General features: G+C 41.3%; 1 protein-coding gene across 1 annotated transcript in view; it reads left to right on the forward strand.

The window, feature by feature from the left end:
* The first annotated feature begins 242 nt into the window (after positions 1–242).
* Positions 243–19,434, forward strand: part of sim1a (SIM bHLH transcription factor 1a) — a 93,254-nt gene continuing 74,062 nt past the window's right edge. The window contains exons 1-8 of the mRNA XM_041188538.1: positions 243–417; positions 11,358–11,440; positions 12,949–13,038; positions 14,951–15,059; positions 15,216–15,301; positions 16,795–16,994; positions 17,783–17,889; positions 18,419–18,566. Coding sequence (XP_041044472.1) covers positions 243–417; positions 11,358–11,440; positions 12,949–13,038; positions 14,951–15,059; positions 15,216–15,301; positions 16,795–16,994; positions 17,783–17,889; positions 18,419–18,566 — 998 coding nt within the window. The remainder of the gene's footprint in view (positions 418–11,357; positions 11,441–12,948; positions 13,039–14,950; positions 15,060–15,215; positions 15,302–16,794; positions 16,995–17,782; positions 17,890–18,418; positions 18,567–19,434) is intronic.

Below are 19,434 nucleotides of genomic sequence, written 5' to 3' on the forward strand. Positions count from 1 at the left end.
GCCACTGATTTTAACAGAGGTCTGGATGCTCTTGAATTTATCGACGTTTACGTTTTCCTATGTAATATTGCCATATTTAGTTTAATTGAAAAGGGGGGAGTTATTCTCCACCCCTTCCAAAAACTATTAATATCGACATATATGCTGGTTTTCACAAGTGGTGTTAAAACCACAGCCGTTCCTTTTCTTGGGGGAATGAGCCTATGGCGGCCACGCTGTAAGAAAAGGGAAAAGAAAACGAAATGAAGGAAAAATCCAAAAATGCTGCCCGGACTAGACGGGAGAAGGAAAATAGTGAATTTTATGAACTGGCCAAATTATTGCCACTGCCATCTGCAATAACCTCCCAGCTGGACAAAGCCTCTATCATAAGACTGACAACCAGCTACTTAAAAATGAGAGTGGTTTTCCCTGAAGGTAGGTGAACACTATTTAATTTTTCAACATTGTTATCGGTCGGAAAAAGACACTGTTGTACGGAGGAATGAAGATCACAATTAGACCCTGTGCAGAACACATTCAGGTGTGGTAGAAAAAGCACTTTTTAAATGGGATGCACCAATTTGGACATTGGTAATGTGCACAGTGACTACTGTGCAAAGTGTCGTTGGACAACAGTGGGCTTTCAAAGTTCTGAAATTGACCATTCACTAAAATTGTGAGTGGTAGATGTTTATTCGTATGATCAAATTCAAATTGGGAGGAGAATGAAATGTTAAGTAACGGAATATCACCACAAATGGTAGAACTATTGCAACATTGAGGAAAATTATATATAAATTTAGTCTGTCAAATACATCATTTCCTTTGAGGTCATGTTCAATTTTATTTGCAAGCAGGCCTTTCTATTTTAGATGTTGCATGCATTAGACCAAATAGTGTTATTCAGATACGCAGACTTGTATTTATAACAACCATTCAATTTTAATGGGAATTATTTACATTTAGCGCCATATTGTCACGATATGACATTTTAATGTAATCTTTATTTAAAGACTGTCTAAGGAAACTCTTGAAAACAACGTGTAAGGGCCTATTGAGAGTGACTAGTTTGCTTTGTGGAAGTTATAATGACAGACAGTAATTGTTCCTACTGAGATTCAGTCAGAATTATACAGTGAAAGCTAATAAAGACAAATCAGCAGTTTGTGCTTAGAAAGCAGTTTGATTTTTTAACTGGCAAAGCATGAGAAATATGGCTGAATAGTAAGGCAATAACTGTGTGATTCACAACACTTGTAAGGAAAAATGTTAGCGTAATGTGTAACAACACATTTAACAAGACAGAACTGCTGGACATGTATGAAGCTACTGAAAACAACAGGGGGACTAAAGTTATTGTTGTGGTAAAGCCCAGTTACAGGGCATTCTTTTGCTGTAGACGCATCAGAGAAATGTGAGGCTAAAAGCGCACAAGTAATGCATTTAAAAGTCAAATTTCCACCGCGGCATGATTTATGGACTGCAGCCCGATGTTGTAGTTTAGCGGCGACTGTGTCTCCGCACTGTTGCTGTTTACTTCGTTTTGTGAACGCGTTCCTTGCAGCTCACAATTGGGGTAATCCTGTAAATCGTGAGCTTTCAAAGTGTTGACATTGAGCGCTTACTCAATTAAAATGTGAGGATGCCGCTTTCTGTAGGTATGTCCTAAAGGCGGAATATGCTGACCTTTCGTACATTTACTTTGATTCCAGTTGTATTTTTTCGCGTCTAATTCGGTTGGTTGCAAACAGCATGCCCTCTCTAATCATTCCGTTTATTTCCATCCTCAATATTCTGCTTTTCAAAACCAAAATATTCACCATTCTCCCCCGCATCCCCTTCTCCTCCTCCTCCTCCATTCTCTGCGGTGATTTACCAGCCCCAATGGGCTACTTTTCCGCGTGCCTTTTGGAGATACTTGTCAATTATCTTTTTGCATATCTGACGAGGTGTTTGATCAAACGAAACATATGGCGCTGCTTGTAAGGTGATGACTAATCTACAGGGTTTCAGAGAGAGAGGGAGCGGATCGACTCATCGTCAAGTCCCTCTGAAAATAAGAGTCTCTTCAAACCCCAGGGAAACCGGGACAACGTGCCCCGTAGCAACAGCCGCTGGCGGTACATGCAGCACACACACAAATTCATCTCACCCCAAAGACACGCCACACATAATCTCGTGTCAAATAAAAAGAATTCGTCAGGCGACACCCTCACCCCCTCTTAATTCCAATCGGCTCAAGCATTGAGAGCAGGGCTGCCTATTAAACTGTCGTGTTTTCAAACGCTCCTTCATAAGTAAATCTCGTTCTCCCCCCTCGTTTTAATTACGCCCTGGCCAAATCCGATTGAAGGAAGGGAAATCATTTGGTGTAACATTCGGCAAGAGGGCACCCTGAAAGCAAGAATACCGTTGTGACCAGGTGAGGTATAAAGCGCCGTGTTTCCCATCAACAAAAAAAAAACAATAACACACTGACAGGCCAAATCCCCAAGCTGATATTTGAAAGCACGGGGGCTAGTGCCATTATTATCAATATAATTCATCATAACATTATGAGTATATATTCCAGTTGCTCGATCAATAATTCCGGGCGAGGTTATTTTACTTGACTTATTTAAATATAAATCATTGCACTTCATTGGATCTATGTGCATTCATTCATAGTTAAACCCAGGTGACTAGTTCTTGATATGGTTAAAGCGCCAAGAAACGCAAGAGTTTCGCAGCTGAAACTCTGAAACCGAAATACCATGAGTGCAAACTTGAAACGGTCACAGCAGTTGGGAAGAGCGGTGAGATTGCTGTCGTAATTTTAGAGGTCTTTAGGTTTTGGATGCACTATTGCGGGATTTTTCAACAAACGCAGAGGTTATCAGAAAAACAGTAGACGATACAATCTCCGTCTGACTCGTTGGCGAACAGGAGCACTCAGTAACCAAGCAATCAAGGAGAGAGCCTCTGAGCTTTGGGAGGCAGTTGCTCGACTGTGATTGGCCTGCCGACTCGATACTCTCTGCACCTCGGTTCGCCCCTAAACAGTTTCATTCTGAAGGCTGCTGTTCGAAGTTGTGCTCAGAGAGCAGTTAACATGTGAGAGGGAGAAGGAATACACCTATTCAAATTTCAAAGCACTTCAAAGGCACTTTCAGCATTCTGAAACCTTTGTTAACTATTTTCAGCACCCAAATTCAGTGTTAGAATTTAACTAGTAAAATGGAGGGTTGTGATAGGTAAAGCACGAGCTGTTAGAAGGCAACGTCATGATTCAAACCAAGATAAAGCCACAACAGAGGGTGAGAACTTATTTGGTGTGAAACAAAGCATTTTTAAAAACTTAAGGTTTTATTCGTTCGCATAAGTTCAGTGTACAGTCCATTAAAGTGGCAGGAGCGGATCTCTCCGCTCAAAGTAGCATCACCGGGCGCAATGAATCCGGAATATGTATTCGAGCGCGGACAGTGCCGAACAGGACAGTTTGGATTAAAGCAGGGAATGGAACCGGTTATGTTTAGGAATAATTTTCGATTAAATCAAATTCGTGCAGCATCAAACGCGCCTCGAGAAATGTTGCTGAAGGCGAATGGTGATCTATGTATCAAAATAGCTGCTGCACGGTTGCTGAAAATGTCAAGATAAAAGCAAAATACTGCGGATGTTGGAAATCGGAAATAAGAACAGAAAATGCTGGTAGAGCTCAGCAGGTCTGACAGCATCTGTGGAGAAGAAGGGCCATACGGACCCGAAACGCTAACTCTTGTTTCTCGCCACAGGTGCAGTCAGACAACCACCACCACCACCACCACCCACCCCCCCTCCACCCCCAGCCCCCGCCACGTTGAGTTTTTCCAGCACTTTCAGTTTTTTATTGCTTAAAATGTCAATTTCATCCCAACAGAGCGGGAAAGAATTCCCCTCTGCACAAAATTAGCAATCCCGTCTGATCAAATAGCGTAAGGTGGCAATGATTTTGAAATGACCATGTCCAATGGAGACCAGTGATGCATCGCTATGAGCTTGTATGGCTGTGTGTGGACAATAGACCAACACTTGTAGCTCCACTTTCAAGTCACACTATTACCGCCGAACAAACCAGTCACAGCTTCCGTCACTGTATTGTCCCCTCGTTTGTAGCGGTTAAAAATCTAAGTGGAATGTTCTAAACCTTAAAAAGTGACAACCCGCACATAAGCAACAAGTCGCCAATAAGAGAACATTGGATGTACAATGAGCAAGGGTTGGGGGCTGTAGGTGTGGGGAGACAGAGCCGCAACCCTCGCTGGGGGACCGATCTGGAGTTCCAGCAAATGTTGCCGTCTTCACTTGCCGCTAACGAGAAAGCCTCTCCCGTTCAGCCTGTGTGTTTTCTTTGATTTAACACTTCGTTCTCCTGAGGCCCAAAGGGTCACCGACTGCTTTAAGACTTCAGAGAGCATTGTGTTTATCAATCCACAAGCTAATTGACGTTTACTGCTGATTGCGGGGCCCGCAGATGCCATCGTGATTTATGAAGAATGTTAATATTGAAGAGAGGGGCTAAACGCGCGGGTTCCCTCGGAACTGTAGATTGAAACACAATATGAGGCTCGGGGCTTCGAACCTTTTTGCAAAGGGACTGACTGTCAGTGCCTCGTTTACAGGCCTACATCTGGCAACATTTTACATGTCTATTTCAGAGAAATATGCACTGCTAATTCTTAGTGATCTTTTATTTTCAAAAAAAAAATCCTGCCAGCCCTCCTGGCGTGTGTTCGGGTCGCAGTGAGATAGCCAGGTGGGAACGGCACCTTTGCTATTCCTGGCTGGACCCTATGGCCGGGAATAGAGATTCCAGATGTCTGGACAATCTCATACAGTATAGTTCTTTAGGAGGTAAGATCTTTCTGGAGGGGTGGGGAGCCCGAATGAGAGAAAAGGAAACACGAAGAGAGCAAAAGAACAGGCCCATTCACCAGGAAATTCTTTTAATATCAGAGGGCTCGAGTTGACAGGCCCGAAATCCAGACATACACAATAGGCCCAAATCAGTCACATCCCGGACACTTAGGCTTCAACAACGAGTCAGATCCCATTCACATACACACACACACAGTTATAGACAGAGCTCAGAACAAGGCCCTATAAATATACGTCCCCACACGCAAACGAACACACGGGCACACACATACACAGTGAGAGAAACTCAGGCGGAGATCCTCTATTCCCTACATACACACAAAGGAGATGACAAACTAATGAAAAGGTGACACGATATTCAATCCTAAAGTAATTAAGATAAGCTGGTTCCGATTCAAGGCGCGAAAAATACTGCTCACTATATTACAAACACAATTTTCGTCCTTTTAAAAATTGCAATGGCCAGTTTTATGTTTCTTGTTGGTAACTCTTATTTTCTTCGTGTTTAACAACTGATCTCTTCGAATGATGTGGTGTATGTGGAGGGAGGGGTTGGGTTCGCTCACTCAGGTTTGATGCTGTCTGCTTATAAATGAGAAGCCCCTCCACCCCTCCACCCGCCCCCCCCCCCCCTCCCCCCGACCGAAGGACAATTGTGTGATTTGAAGTAAGTAAATCGCGTTGTCATGCCTAGTGAGGTATGACCTGTTCACGGTACTGGTGGCTGGGCCCAGGTTGATGTTGGGTTTAATTCCGCCAAGGGCTCATGCATATAGCAAGGATCCAAAGGGTGGATATGGGCTGAGAAACCTAGCTCACCTACGCTAGGTTGCCCTCAGTTCGCCCAGCTCACACCCGCTGTTAACTAATCCCGTGACAACCTGGTGCTAACTGCTCGCTTTTATCTCAAAGAAGACAGAGGACAAAACTGGGCCAGATTCCCTCTGTGTACTGATGTAGCGAAATCCTAAACACATTTTCTAAAAAGAGATTTAGACTTTTTTTATTTGCACTGGATTGAATCATTGACATTGAAGCAACACGCATCAATATTGCTTGACAGGATCTATGCGGATGCGATTTGTTACATATCTCCAGGTATGGGCCAGGTGGCGATCAGAGGATCTTTAGCGCTTGCTGATCTCAGTCGGGCTATTCCTCATCTCAAACTGTGTCGGATGCACTGTTCTTCCTTTGCCGTTTTCCCTAATAGAAATGGGCAAGGAAAAAGTTTAATCCAAAACACTCAACTGATCAGCTTCTTATACAAAATAGGGTATGCTTTCTGAAATAATACTGACAATAGTGCTACACCGCAGGGGTATACGTCTCAGAATAATAAGTCATTAAAACTCTCCAGAAACAAAATGGGCTTGAATAAATGGCGTGGTCAAGATCCGTTAATCAGGTTAGATTCTTAACGGCGGTGTCTAGAGTGTTCAGTTCACATCAAGTGACAAACTAAATAACAAAGAATTGAATTTTCTTTTAAATGATATACCGACAACCCAGGGAAGGGGATTCTATATAAAGAGCAAGGAGAACATGGGGATTGCTTTAGGAAATATGATCTTTGCAGGCTTCTAATGTCCAATATTAATCATTCCCAGACTAACCTGAAACAGAATACAATGCACACAAGGATGCACACGTTTAAAATCAATCGCCACACACCACACATATACTTAGAAACCCAGTTGCCATTTATTAATAGTCCCGTCCAAATTCTGAAAATCAACCACGAAAAGTGTAATTGAATGGATTCTACTTCTCGTCACAAACACAGGCGGTGGTCCTGTTCTGTACACATTATTTAAAGTTGTGGATGGTGTCTGAATTCTTAGTCCTGCTTTAAATTATACGATATATATTATATTATATTATATTAAACTATACATATATAGTCTATTATATATAATATATAATACTATATATGTATATATATATGTATACACGCATATATTAATAATGTGGAGTTGGATATTCATTCTGGGGAACTTGGATCGATTGCTTTCTGTTTTTGGATAGCAGAAAGCCCAGCTGGAGAACGAGCCGAGCTGAGGGCTGATTAGAAGCCATTGCTTTACTCGCCAAGAACTGCCTTAAATGGCACCTCTGGGATTTGGTCAATTTTACTGGATCTACTTCGCTTCATTTGGTTACTAATTGGTTTCTTGTTTTATAAATCGAAATCTCATTTTCAGGAAATTACAAAACACAAGCGTCCAGTCCATTGAGGTAATCCGGGTCAGGGTGCATTTACATGCAAATAGTCCCATCATTGCCTCAATCCCGCCGTCGACTTGTTTCTCAGAAACTTTCTTCTCCCTCCCCCAGCCCCGCCGTGTGTGTGCTGAGCCTTGCCTTGAAATCGGAGCCACTTTAACTACCAGTTCCCTATAGCTTAATGCCACTTTCACCTATACAATAACTTTAAAATATTTTTTTTTATTAAATCAAGTCTTTTAGCACGGAAAGGCTAATTTGAAGGAGGTCGAGGAATCCTTCCAAAGGAGATTATATATCTCTGCATGGCTGATAGCCTCTTCTCGCTGGGAAAATCCTTCGCCTCCCGAAAGCTTCAGCTATATGTTTTCAGCGCACAAAAGCAGCTTGTTTCATCTCAGGCCTCTTCAATTTACAAGAGTATCTTCATTCACCGACACCACCGCCACCCCGCCCCCCCCCCCCCCCCCCCCCGCCTCCTCCACCCACTAACCAAACCTTGTTTCCATTCTAACGCTTCACAAAAAAGCGAGTTCTCAGTTCTGATGGCCGTGCCGCTTTCTCGGCGGTAGGTCAAGTGCAAAAATCACGTTTTTAGTCTCCATTCTCAAGACTAATTCCTCCAGCGATTTCAATGGATTTCGTTCTGTTTAGGAAATGAATTACATTGGATTACTTGTTCAGAACAATCCTTAGAGCTGTGTTTCAATGTTCTTGGACAAGAGAACTTATTACACGGCATTTGCTTTTTGTCATGGGTGTCAAAAGAGATAAGAATGTGGGTCCATGAACTGGAGGCGTGATTTTCGTGTAGTGAGTCTCACAGCCCAACCATCGCCACCACCACCAGCACCATCACCACCACTACTACCGCCATTACCACCACCATCACCACCACCAGCACCATCACCACCGACATCACCACCATCATCATCACCACCAGCACTACCGCCACTACCACCACCATAACCAACACCATCACCAGCACCACTACTACCACCATCACCAACACCACCACTACTACCATCAACAGCACCATCACCACCACTACCCCTATCACCACCATCACCACCACTGCCACCACCATCACCACCACTACTGCCACCACTACCATCACCATCACCATCGAAAAAAGTGAGGTACGCTTTTAGAGATCGTTTGGACAGGAACCGGAACTTGACTCACCCCCACCGCCCTCTCCAAATAACCCAGGACAGTGTTGGGAAAATATTCAATTTTTATTTATGCTGTATAATTAAGTGCATTTAAAATTACATTAACCAAATGGGGTTCACATTAATATATTCAAACACGATTTGTTTTGCAAAATACCTTTTGTGCTCTTGGAATACCTTATCGGCGATATGTTAAAACGCACGCGCAATTTGATTGCATATCGGACTGATTGCTTTACCTTTGAAAACCCGGTGTACTTTCTTAGGTGTGGGTGGCGGGGTGAGGGGATCAGTACCTGACTTCCCAAATAGAGCGGGCATTTATGTGAACATTTCAGTCTTTCTTGGGACGCACATGTCCTCGAGTGCAATTGTTTTCGACGGAAATCCACTTCCCTCTCCAGAAAACTGGGCAGAACGCGCCAAGCAGGAAGGTTTCATAGGCACGAGGAGAGCGGCTCTTGGCTTTCTCACACTTTAGTGCAAGTTGTTTACGGAGCCGCCTCTGTGCACAGCCTCTCCCACTGAGCCCGTTCTCTCATCCTAAATAACTACAAGAAAACTTACTAAAGTCAGAATTCACTTTGTTTAGCCCTCTGAACAAAATAATGCGCAGGACACAAACTAATACCGCTAATAATGGTGGCATTTAGCGTAGGAGAAATGGGTCTGTGGGTGTGCTTTTTGTAGGCACGGCTCCGTATCCAGTCTCGGTGTGGGGTTAGCAGCCCCAGTACTCGCTGGAATCTTTCTGTCCAATTTGCATCACATCAGTCAAACAGCCTGGGCTGGAAAGGCTGAATCTTGCCTTCCAAACGCCGACTGTTACCATCTTACTGAAAACACAACCTGAGCATAAATTCGAGATCTGCATTTTGCTGATACACCGAATGATCTTCGGACCATCGAATCACAACCGGCCGATTTTCTCCCAGGGACATGGCATCCCGCGGGAGAGCTGAGGGAATAAGAGGGCGGCAGGGTGGGTAGGGAGTTATGGACAGAAAAGAGGTGTTGAGGCAGCGGGACTGGGGACTCAGCCGCCTTAACACTTTTACACGAGGAAGTGTAACACCAAGAAGGGCAAATGTGTTTGTTACGGCGGGGAGATTCACCCATCAATCGCTCCGCGCTTTGTTAGCAAAACGATGGGCAGTATCGGTCAGATTACAGTGGCGAGGAGCAGACAGTGATTTTAGCAAGCCTTGTGGGATAACCTCAGGAGCAGCCTTGTCAAATGCTTCGAATCTGCAGCAAAGAGGAGTTTGGTGAGCCACGGGCGATGAAGCAGTTACTTGATTCGTTACCTTCTCTTCCTTGTCATTAAACATAAATCACAGGCGAATGCTATATTAATAGGCACAGATCTAACCTTACGGTGCTAAAAAAAAACCTTCAAAAGCAATTTCAATTCACAAAATGAAAACTTCTGAGAATAAATAGAATAATAATGGTCCCAGGAGGTTTCCTGCCGCGGAGTGACGTCCCTGCCTCTGAGCCACCAGTTCTAGGTTTAAGTCCCATCCCAGGGCTTGATGCCTAGAGAAGGTCTGTTCCCAATGAGGCCAAACAGGTTGGTTATCAGCCTGTAAATCCTTCAAACGCGCCAAGAGCGGGAGAGCTTCCTGGTCAGCCATACTGCAGAAGGCAACGGCAAACCTCTGCAGTGCTTTGCCAAGCAGCACTATGATCCATAACCCTGGACCAGGCCACGGTCGCCAACGCCCTCGAAGAGCGTGCTACCCGGAAGGAGGAGAAAAAAACGGCCACCGAATGAGAAAACACACGTTTCCCTGTTTAATTCCATGGCGCATTAAACCAAACCTTTCCATTCTACCCGCTTATTGTTCAATGTTTTGAATTTTCTTGACGGTGCGAATTTAGAATGGACGCTGGGCAATAGAGAAATGTTTCCACTTTGTTCATATACTTGCAGCTTGGCCTGATCAAATTACATCTGTGCTAATAAACCGGACTTCCTTCGCCGCGCTCCACTGGAATAACTCGATTTACAAGGCGCCCTGGCATCGTCCTTGGACTCCCTCCTAATTATTTTTCGTTTTGGATAGCAGGGTCTAAATGAAATCTTTCCCTTTGCTAACTACGTGGGTGCGCTCCGATCGCAACCTGACCTATTTTAATGCACGAAAGCACCCCGAAACCCCGAAAAGTGAGTGTGAGGAAAAGCAGCAACACCTGTTCATGCACTGGACACTTCCTGCGCGCACTTTAGTCCCTAACTCGTAGCTAATTCAGCTCTTCTCGCCAGCGATGTGTGACTGCCTAATTTAATTTGGGTGCCTGTTAAAGGCTTAGGGTCTGCAAAAGTGACACCCCCCCCCCATCTCTCCAGTGATTAGTTATACCACAGTGTGTGGAAGACAGTTCACAGAGAAATGAAAGGTGCAGAGATGAACAAGAAAAGCGCGCTAATAAGAAATGCCAAGCTTTGTCAGAATATTCGTTGATAAACTATGCTGGTTATGTGTTCCTGAGGCCTGATCCTTATAAGGGAGAAGATTTGCACATTGTTCTCCGGGGTGACTCGCTGATCAGGCAGCTTCACATTCGACCTCGATAACCCACATCAAACATGAATGAAATATAATAAAATGAATCGCTGTCAATACAAATACAGCAAATATTTATTCAAATATCACTGAGCCCTAGACATACATTTAAGATGTCCGCTAATCCCTTTTTTATATAGTTATGTTAAATATTAAATACAATTATAGCTTGCCGTTTATTATTTTGAACACTAACGCCACATTACACCGAATTATTGCACATAATTGCTTCGGTCGAGTTCTATATTTATTTAAACATTCTCATCATTTTTCCGCATTCATTCAATTCAAACTAACTGATTATCGCGAAATATGCAATAAAACATTCCGGGTCAGGCCCCCCCCCCCCCCCTCCCCCCACCACAAAAATATGATAAATAACCTGAATCAAAATTATTATATAAAGATAAATCCTGCTCCTAATCTACTCATCGGTTACATTTTAGCGGTTGAGTAATGCACAGTCCTATTGGGTGCCTCAGTTTCTTACTGTTTTTGTACGTTCTAGGACTGGGAGAAGCCTGGGGCCAGACCAGTCGCACTGGTCACTTGGATAATGTCAGCCGAGAATTGGGATCTCACCTTTTACAGGTAAATCGACGGGAACATTCGTGGTCCATTGCATTCTATCTGTTGCACATCGCATCACAATTACAGACAATTTTCTTTTGCGTAAATTCTTCGTAGTAAAAGCAAGTACCGTTGGAATAAAGGCGGATCTTTAGATGCGTATAACTTATACCTGTAACATTAGCACCAGTCACACCCGAATGTAGGCAAGAGCCTCAGGTTAGCTCTCGGAAGACCAGTTGCACTTTTTGCTTCATGTTTGAAAGCGGATCCCTCAGTCTCTGCACCAGTCCGCCGGGCAAAAACAAAACTCTCGAGGTCGCTTGGCATCGCCTTAAGATGAAAGCAAAAAACTGCGGATGCTGGAAATCCAAAACAAAAACAGAATTACCTGGAAAAACTCAGCAGGTCTGGCAGCATCAACTCTTTTCTTCTTCGTCGATGCTGCCAGACCTGCTGAGTTTTTCCAGGTAATTCTGTTTTTGTTATCGCCTTAAGATGGTTTATTGCTACTCTTTAAGAATTTAAAATAATTAATCTCAAGGGGGAAAAAGCTACTACGATCATTATTTATTATTATTCGAATATGCTTTATGCAAATTTGATTTTAACATTGTATTGATTAAAGTTAGTGGACTATGTTTCTTTGTGGCCCGCTGCTGAGAATATCAAACACTATATTCAAAGGTTGCTTTAAAATAAATACCAACTTCTATTTCAGTCATAGTTTCCATAAACCCGTAATAATTAAATAATCTTAAAAAATCCAAATGAATTACTTGTCAATTTATCTTCTGTTCGGATTCCCATTTCCAAGAGGTGATAATATCACTGCCACGTTAGACAGGTGTTAGAAGGGCGGTGCGGTTCCTTTGGATAGTGAACCGGAAGAGCACATTAGCTGCAGAATACAATAACAGTTACATTCACTACTTGTGGCCTAATAGCATCTGGAATTATATAAACCGGGTAAACATGACAACATTTTGATACAGTAACACATTTTTAAAAAGTCAAAGTCAGATGCACGAATCACTATTAGCTGCCCCCTATTGCGTTTACCTCTTAGTGTAAAAAATATAACGTTAAATATATTTATTGTGAATAGGAAAAGTACCATTTGTTTGATTTAAACCGTGTACAAGGTAAGAACATTAGAACACAAATGATGCATATTTCAAGGTGGGCTTGTTCACTGCCCCGTTTCCTTTTTTTGAGGTTAAAAATCTAGCGTAAAGTTCAAGCAACCTTCCCAAAACATTCCCCCAGCAAAGTCAGCCAGCGTTCAGCTTCACGGCTTGGGAAACCGCTTCCTTTATTTCCCTCCGTAATTAAGCACAAGACGAGGGCGCGGCGGGTTTCTCCGGAGAACCGCCTGCCGCTGTCTCGGTAAACAAGAGGCAAAAGATGAAGAAAGATTTCAATGGTCCTTGTAGAAATCAAACCAAATAAGAGTATTGTCAAAATATTCGTTGGAGCCGACGCGTTCAGCCTGTGATGTATTTTTGTTGTTGTTTCTGGACATCCAGACCTTGGATGGTTTTATCTTCGTGGTGGCTCCAGATGGGAAAATTATGTACATCTCTGAGACGGCGTCGGTTCATTTGGGACTATCACAGGTAGGACACGGAATATCTCCCGCCCTTTCTCTATGTGTGCAGGCAGCTAGAATATGTACGTATGCATTTCTAAAGCCTGCAGCTCTTTGTCGTTTGCATTTGATTACTCAATAAGATCTACAAACTCGCGCAAATTAAGTAGTCTTTTTAAAAAATATTTGCGTTTAGGTATTTAATATGTATGTCCGAACATAATGAAGACCCGAATTGACTCATTCGATCACTGCCTCCTTCGCTTTCCTGGATTTCTCAGATTGAAGCGTAGTCATTGTATTTCTATTGTGTGCTTAACATCGTTCAAAATCATTTCCAAAGAGTGTATGCTGCTTGAATTTGATTCAGCGAGGATTGACCCCGATCTTTGTTATGTGCTGTGGGTTGAAATATGCCCAATATTGATGCTTCTTTGCTTTTATTCACTATCAGAACTAAACAATTATTAAATAAAAAATAATAAGACAGACAAGGCTGACAAAAACCTCTTTAAAATATACCCAGGACTAAAGCATCACCATGAAGTGAACAGAGCCCACTGTAACATTTTGCTTGACTTTATTCTTGTTTCCTTTGAGGGGTTGGAGTTGGGGGAGGGGGTAAATCTAAGCAAGTCATATGTATTATTAGGACTCCAGACTGTGCATAAAGTAATGCACATTAATCTACACCAGAGTATCCACTGTGATCAAGCTGTGCTTTCTAAAATTGTTATGTGTTTAAAGTCTGCTGCAGAAATGTTCACTCTAATCTTAAAGTTCAATATCGGTAAGTACAAAAACACTATATTATTTCAACATAATTATATACCTACCCATTTTCAAAAATCAATTCCAACTTAAATCTTCTAAGATTCAGTGTTGTTTAATGATTGTAAAGCAGTGCATACATTGCTAAACAAATGAAACTTTCTGTAAGATAGAATATGCAGAGGCTGCAAATAAAATATTTATAGATCATAAAATAAATGGTCAGTTGTTTTCACTTCAGTGTTCACTTAATAATAATCTTAATGCAATGATGTAATAAGAGCAGTAACAAAATAGCTTCCATGAAATCTAAATGAATAGTCAGCCTCAAATCAAAGCACCTAACAGCCGAATAGGAAAAATTGGTACATCTTTTCTTTTGCTGTGCATTTATAATTCTTATTTACTGTTAGAGTCTTTCTTTTAAAAATGACTACCATGACTTTAAGGAGGCTGGAGCTATCTGGCAATAGTGATCTCATCAATTGTGCCCACATCATTGTTCAGATAATATTGCTGAAAATCATTAACAAGGCAACATTGTTGTATTAATGTGGCAAGTGGGTAATACATTGCTTGTGAATACCAGGGACTTTTTTCAGAGAGTTTTATACTGGGAATTCCCATATGCCTGGAAGGATAAATATAAAAATACATAGAAAATGGCCTTAATAAGTTGATCACAAAACATGCGCTCTAAAAAAAACACTAGAAATTTTTGTCTCCTTTGTCGCAAATGTATGAAATGTGCAAATTTATTTGAGGTTGCAGGGAGAATGTAACAATGTACAAACAGAACCAGATTTTCCTTTGTTTAATTTTTTAACTTACATTTTTGAAGTTATCTGCTGATTCTTTACTTTCATTTTTGCTTTTAAAAACTTGGCAAAACTTGAATAAATTGCAGATCTATATCTTTCAAAGACCCCAACTAATTAATATTCATGGTATGCAAACAGCCATAAAAAGAATACAAAACAAGCACACTTGCAGTGACTTCTTTAAGTTCATTCAAAGTTATCGGATGCAGTATAGAAGGGGTATAAATGGTTTCAATTTTGGTAGGTTTCTCAAAATGATGGTGCGCGAATGAATACATGTGTGATACATCTATTTCATTACAGAACTGTTTTCAAGAAAAAGTTTAAAAGTGTTCATGATGTTAACAGGTAGAGCTGACTGGAAACAGTATTTATGAGTACATCCACCCTGCTGACCATGACGAGATGACTGCAGTTCTAACAGCTCATCAGCCCTACCACTCTCACTTTGTTCAAGGTACACTGAATCTATTTTCATCCATTCTCACTTATACTTATATTTCTCATTTTTGGGGCTTTATTCCCCCTATCACCTGCCCCGCTGTCCCCTGCCCAACCCCCTCCACCTTGCTGCATCAATACCACTGTAAACCCTTATATTGTGTTTGAACAGAATATGAAATTGAGCGGTCCTTTTTCGTGAGGATGAAATGTGTCTTGGCAAAGAGGAATGCAGGCTTAACTTGTGGTGGTTACAAGGTGAGTTCTGCTCATTTGATGCATGACCACACTGGGATAGTGCCTGTTTTCCTTTTCTTGTTTTACATAGGTAGTAATTTCAAGCAATTAAAAAAATAGATACATTGAACATTATTTTGAAAATATTGGTTTAACATTCATTAGCATATATGGGGAAATTATTTTACATTATACCTTAGGCAAAAATTATTTTGGCTAGACTTTAAAATAAATTTTTTTTTACATACTTGTTTGATACCAAAAGGCCAACATAATTAAAAATTATGTTCACATATAATGGGATGCAGATCTTTGCAAACAATTATAGTGATGTGGCTGGTCTTTCTTTATTTGGGAAAATCTTTTCTGTCATTGTGCTTGGGATGGGGGCAATGCTGGAAGACAGCCTTTATCACCCATTATGAGTTGTCCCAGGCCATTGAGTGAACTAATGTAGTGTGGTACTCGAGCCATGTGTAGGCCAGAGCAAGTAGGATGAGCAGGTTCCCTTCCTTGAAGGATATTCATGAACCAGTTGGGATTTTAGCAACAATGCAGCAGCTTTTATAGTGATTTTTTTTCTAGTGCTACCACATTTATTGAATGATTTATCATGGTGGGATTTGAATTTACAATCTCTAAATTGCTAGTCCATAATTGCAGTGCTACCATACCCCATGTATTCAGTCACTTCAAGTTATACATTGGAGGATTTCACATAAATTGGTATTTTCCACACTGTCAAATCCAAAAAAAGAAATTTATAGTGAAGTAATCTGGTACACTGTGTATCTAAAGGAGCTCACAACAAAGATGATTGTGGATTAGTCAGCGGCCTTGCTAATAAAATGGAGCTTCATAACAGTGAAAGCATATGCTTTATAGCTTCTTGTTGTACATGTGAATCTCTGTAGAGTCCAGAGCTCTAATCCACTAAGCAATGTTTCTGGTGGTTTTGTCAAATCTTAGTCAGATTGACAGGTATCGGTGTCTCACTGGGAACAAAAATGACACAATGTTTGTTTTCTTGATGAAAGTATATCTCATGCCTCTGAACTGCATACATGTAAGAACCCACAGAGAAGCTTAAAGAATAACGGTCCTGACTAGAGGAAGGTGGTATAGATTGATTAGTTGAGAAACAATTGGAGGAGGGATTAATGAATGGAGCAACAATATACCACAAAATTCCTTCCTGCTATATAAGCTCACTGGCTTGATGACCTGAGGATGTCAGAATCCATCAGCGATCCTAAAATTTAACTGGCCCATGAAACTGGAAGGGCAGTCAATAATTAATGTGGCTCCCATACTTATACAGCCTTATTGGCATTGTGCAGCACTTGCAACCAAAGAGGCAGATAGGAGACTTAGAATTTCCCACCCTGTAGCTCACAGGCTAAAGTCATTAATTTAACAATGATCAGCCAAGAATTCAAGGGTAGGGTGACTTGCATTTTAGCATTATGTTAGTTAATCACACTGCAAAAATAAAATGCATGTGTCTCTTGCAGGTTATCCACTGCAGTGGCTATCTAAAGATTCGCCAGTACAGCCTAGACATGTCTCCTTTTGATGGTTGTTACCAGAATGTTGGATTAGTGGCAGTTGGCCATTCACTGCCTCCAAGTGCTGTGACAGAAATCAAACTGCACAGCAATATGTTTATGTTTCGAGCTAGCCTTGACATGAAACTTATATTTCTTGACTCCAGGTAAGAGCATGATATTGTCAAGTAACCTTTTGGTTTAGACGTAGATCAACGATGAATTTTCATTCACTTTTATACATTGCAACTGCAAAATCGCTTGAATTAGTTCTGTGGTTGCATTACAAAATGCACAGTGCTCCATTAGTTATGTAAAAGCTCCCAAACATAGTCAAATAGCTGCAGTGACGATTTGAAAATCAGCATCTCTCCTGAGCACTTGTGCATGCTGTCATATACAACTTTAATTGCAGGTTGATGTTAATGCAGATCACCAGAAAATGCTTAGGAATGTCCAGCAGCTTGAACCTCCATTCCCAAGAAGATATCCTTCTTGGCACCAGATGATATTTATACCGGATCAACTGTTTTACCATAGGTCTCTCAGTATTGTGAGTTAGAAACATGTTTGTGTAATATATCAAAGTCTACTGCTAGTAGACCAACATTGCATCCAATCATTATAAGCTATATTGCAAAAGACAAGACTCAAGCTGATGAGTTCAAGTGAAGGATACTTTATCTTCATTTATCTACCTTCCTTTATTCTTTATCTTCCATAGTTGTTGGAGTTAATTTTGTAATGCTGTGAAGTATATAAGGAGATAAATGTTTAACAATTTAAAAAATTCTTTCCTGGGTGTGAGCATCACCGGCAAGGCGATCATTTTCTGCCTATGCCTAATTGCCCTTAAGAAGTTGGTGATGAGCTGCCTTTTTGATCTGTTGCAGTCCATCTTGACTTAACATGCTTTTATATCTGTTTATGCATGTCTTATGTTTTTGTCATACAGGGTAGCTGAACTGACAGGCTATGAACCTCAGGATTTAATAGAAAAAACTCTTTATCATCACGTCCATGGGTGTGATACATTTCACTTGCGCTGTGCTCATCATTTGTGTAAGTATTTTTCCATATGTGAGAGGATTAATTCATTACTGATGAACATGTGAGCACAAGGATTGCCTTGTTTGGTCATAGCTGTGGAACTTTAGTTCACTCCTTTTTCTTTTAGCATAACAATTGGGTGTCTGAGGTTATAGCAATTTTGCATACTGCAAAGGCAAAAATATGTTCCACTAATGTGCTGGCAATGCTGAGTGCCAAAATTGGTCAGTCCTTTGGAAGCTAAAAGAAAATCAGCCACAGGGCAGAATAAACAAATTGAATCTGAATTATCTGGCCAAGATGCCAAAGTACTTTGCTTCATGAATAAAAAAATGATCTTGATCATTCAAGAGTAGAAGTTGGAAGAATTATAGATCAATTACAGGCCATATTTGCAATCTTCAGAGCTACATTTTAGAACCAGGACCGGAGGTGCATTGTGTTGCAACATTGCAAGCTTCTTATTTTTATGAACAGTGAATTGGGAATAAAGAGCAATTATCAGGATGAAATATTGATCAGCTTTCCTTTCTGTACACAGTGCTTGTCAAAGGACAGGTAACAACAAAATATTACCGCTTCCTTGCAAAGCACGGAGGTTGGGTGTGGGTTCAGAGCTACGCAACAATAGTCCACAATAGCAGATCCTCCAGGCCCCACTGCATCGTTAGTGTCAACTATGTCCTCACGTGAGTAAGCTTTTACCTCCTCATTATTTGTTTAAACACAGGTGCCCAGGTAATGATGCAAGCGCTGTATCACCAGAACAAAATGTACTTTAAAAAGGGCCTAAATTGGACCATTGCTGCAGGATGTTGGCAGGATGATTGTCACATTTAGATCTTGTGCAGAATTAAGCTACTTTCCCTAAGCAAACAAAAACATGATAGAATGTGTGCTGGGAAGGCTGCAGCTATAAATGTCCTGGAGTACTGCTAAAAAAAGACACATGCTGCTGAAGCTTGTCATCTTGCACTAATGAGGACAGATTCGCAAGAAAACCAAATATAAAGGGAAAAACAATTTATACTGCATGAGAAGAGAGTGCTAACTAGTTGGTATGTGGACTCTAATTGGTAGATGCATTGCCATGGAGAATGCGCTAGGGAACTGTTAACTGCCAATCTTTGGTTTAAGTTCAAACCAGGCAGGTTGGCTCTGAGTGATAAAGGCATTTCCATGGAGAGTGATCCCAGGAATGGCTGTCCCCCAAACTTTTGTTTAGTTGAAAAAGATGCAATGTGTGGACATGCTCCTTCTTTCCGCAAAGGACAGGGCCCTGTATGGGAAGATATGTAGCTTCTAGCACACATATGCACTCCACACTGCGAGCCTAACTGATAACCTTAAATCAGTTGTCAGTGTAATTTTTAGCACAATCAGGATTGTTTAGCAAGTGCTGTCCAATTGTGGAGCCACATTTAATGTTGGACACTGTGGGCGGAATTGTCCCAGATTTACAATAAGTGTGATAGTGGGCTTGAAAAATGACATTTGACCTGTCGGCTGCAATGGCAGTTTTTGCACTGTATTGTCCACTTCCTGCCTCAGAAATTA

This window comes from Carcharodon carcharias, chromosome 5 (assembly GCF_017639515.1).
Source record: "Carcharodon carcharias isolate sCarCar2 chromosome 5, sCarCar2.pri, whole genome shotgun sequence".
NCBI classification, from domain to species: Eukaryota; Metazoa; Chordata; class Chondrichthyes; order Lamniformes; family Lamnidae; genus Carcharodon; species Carcharodon carcharias.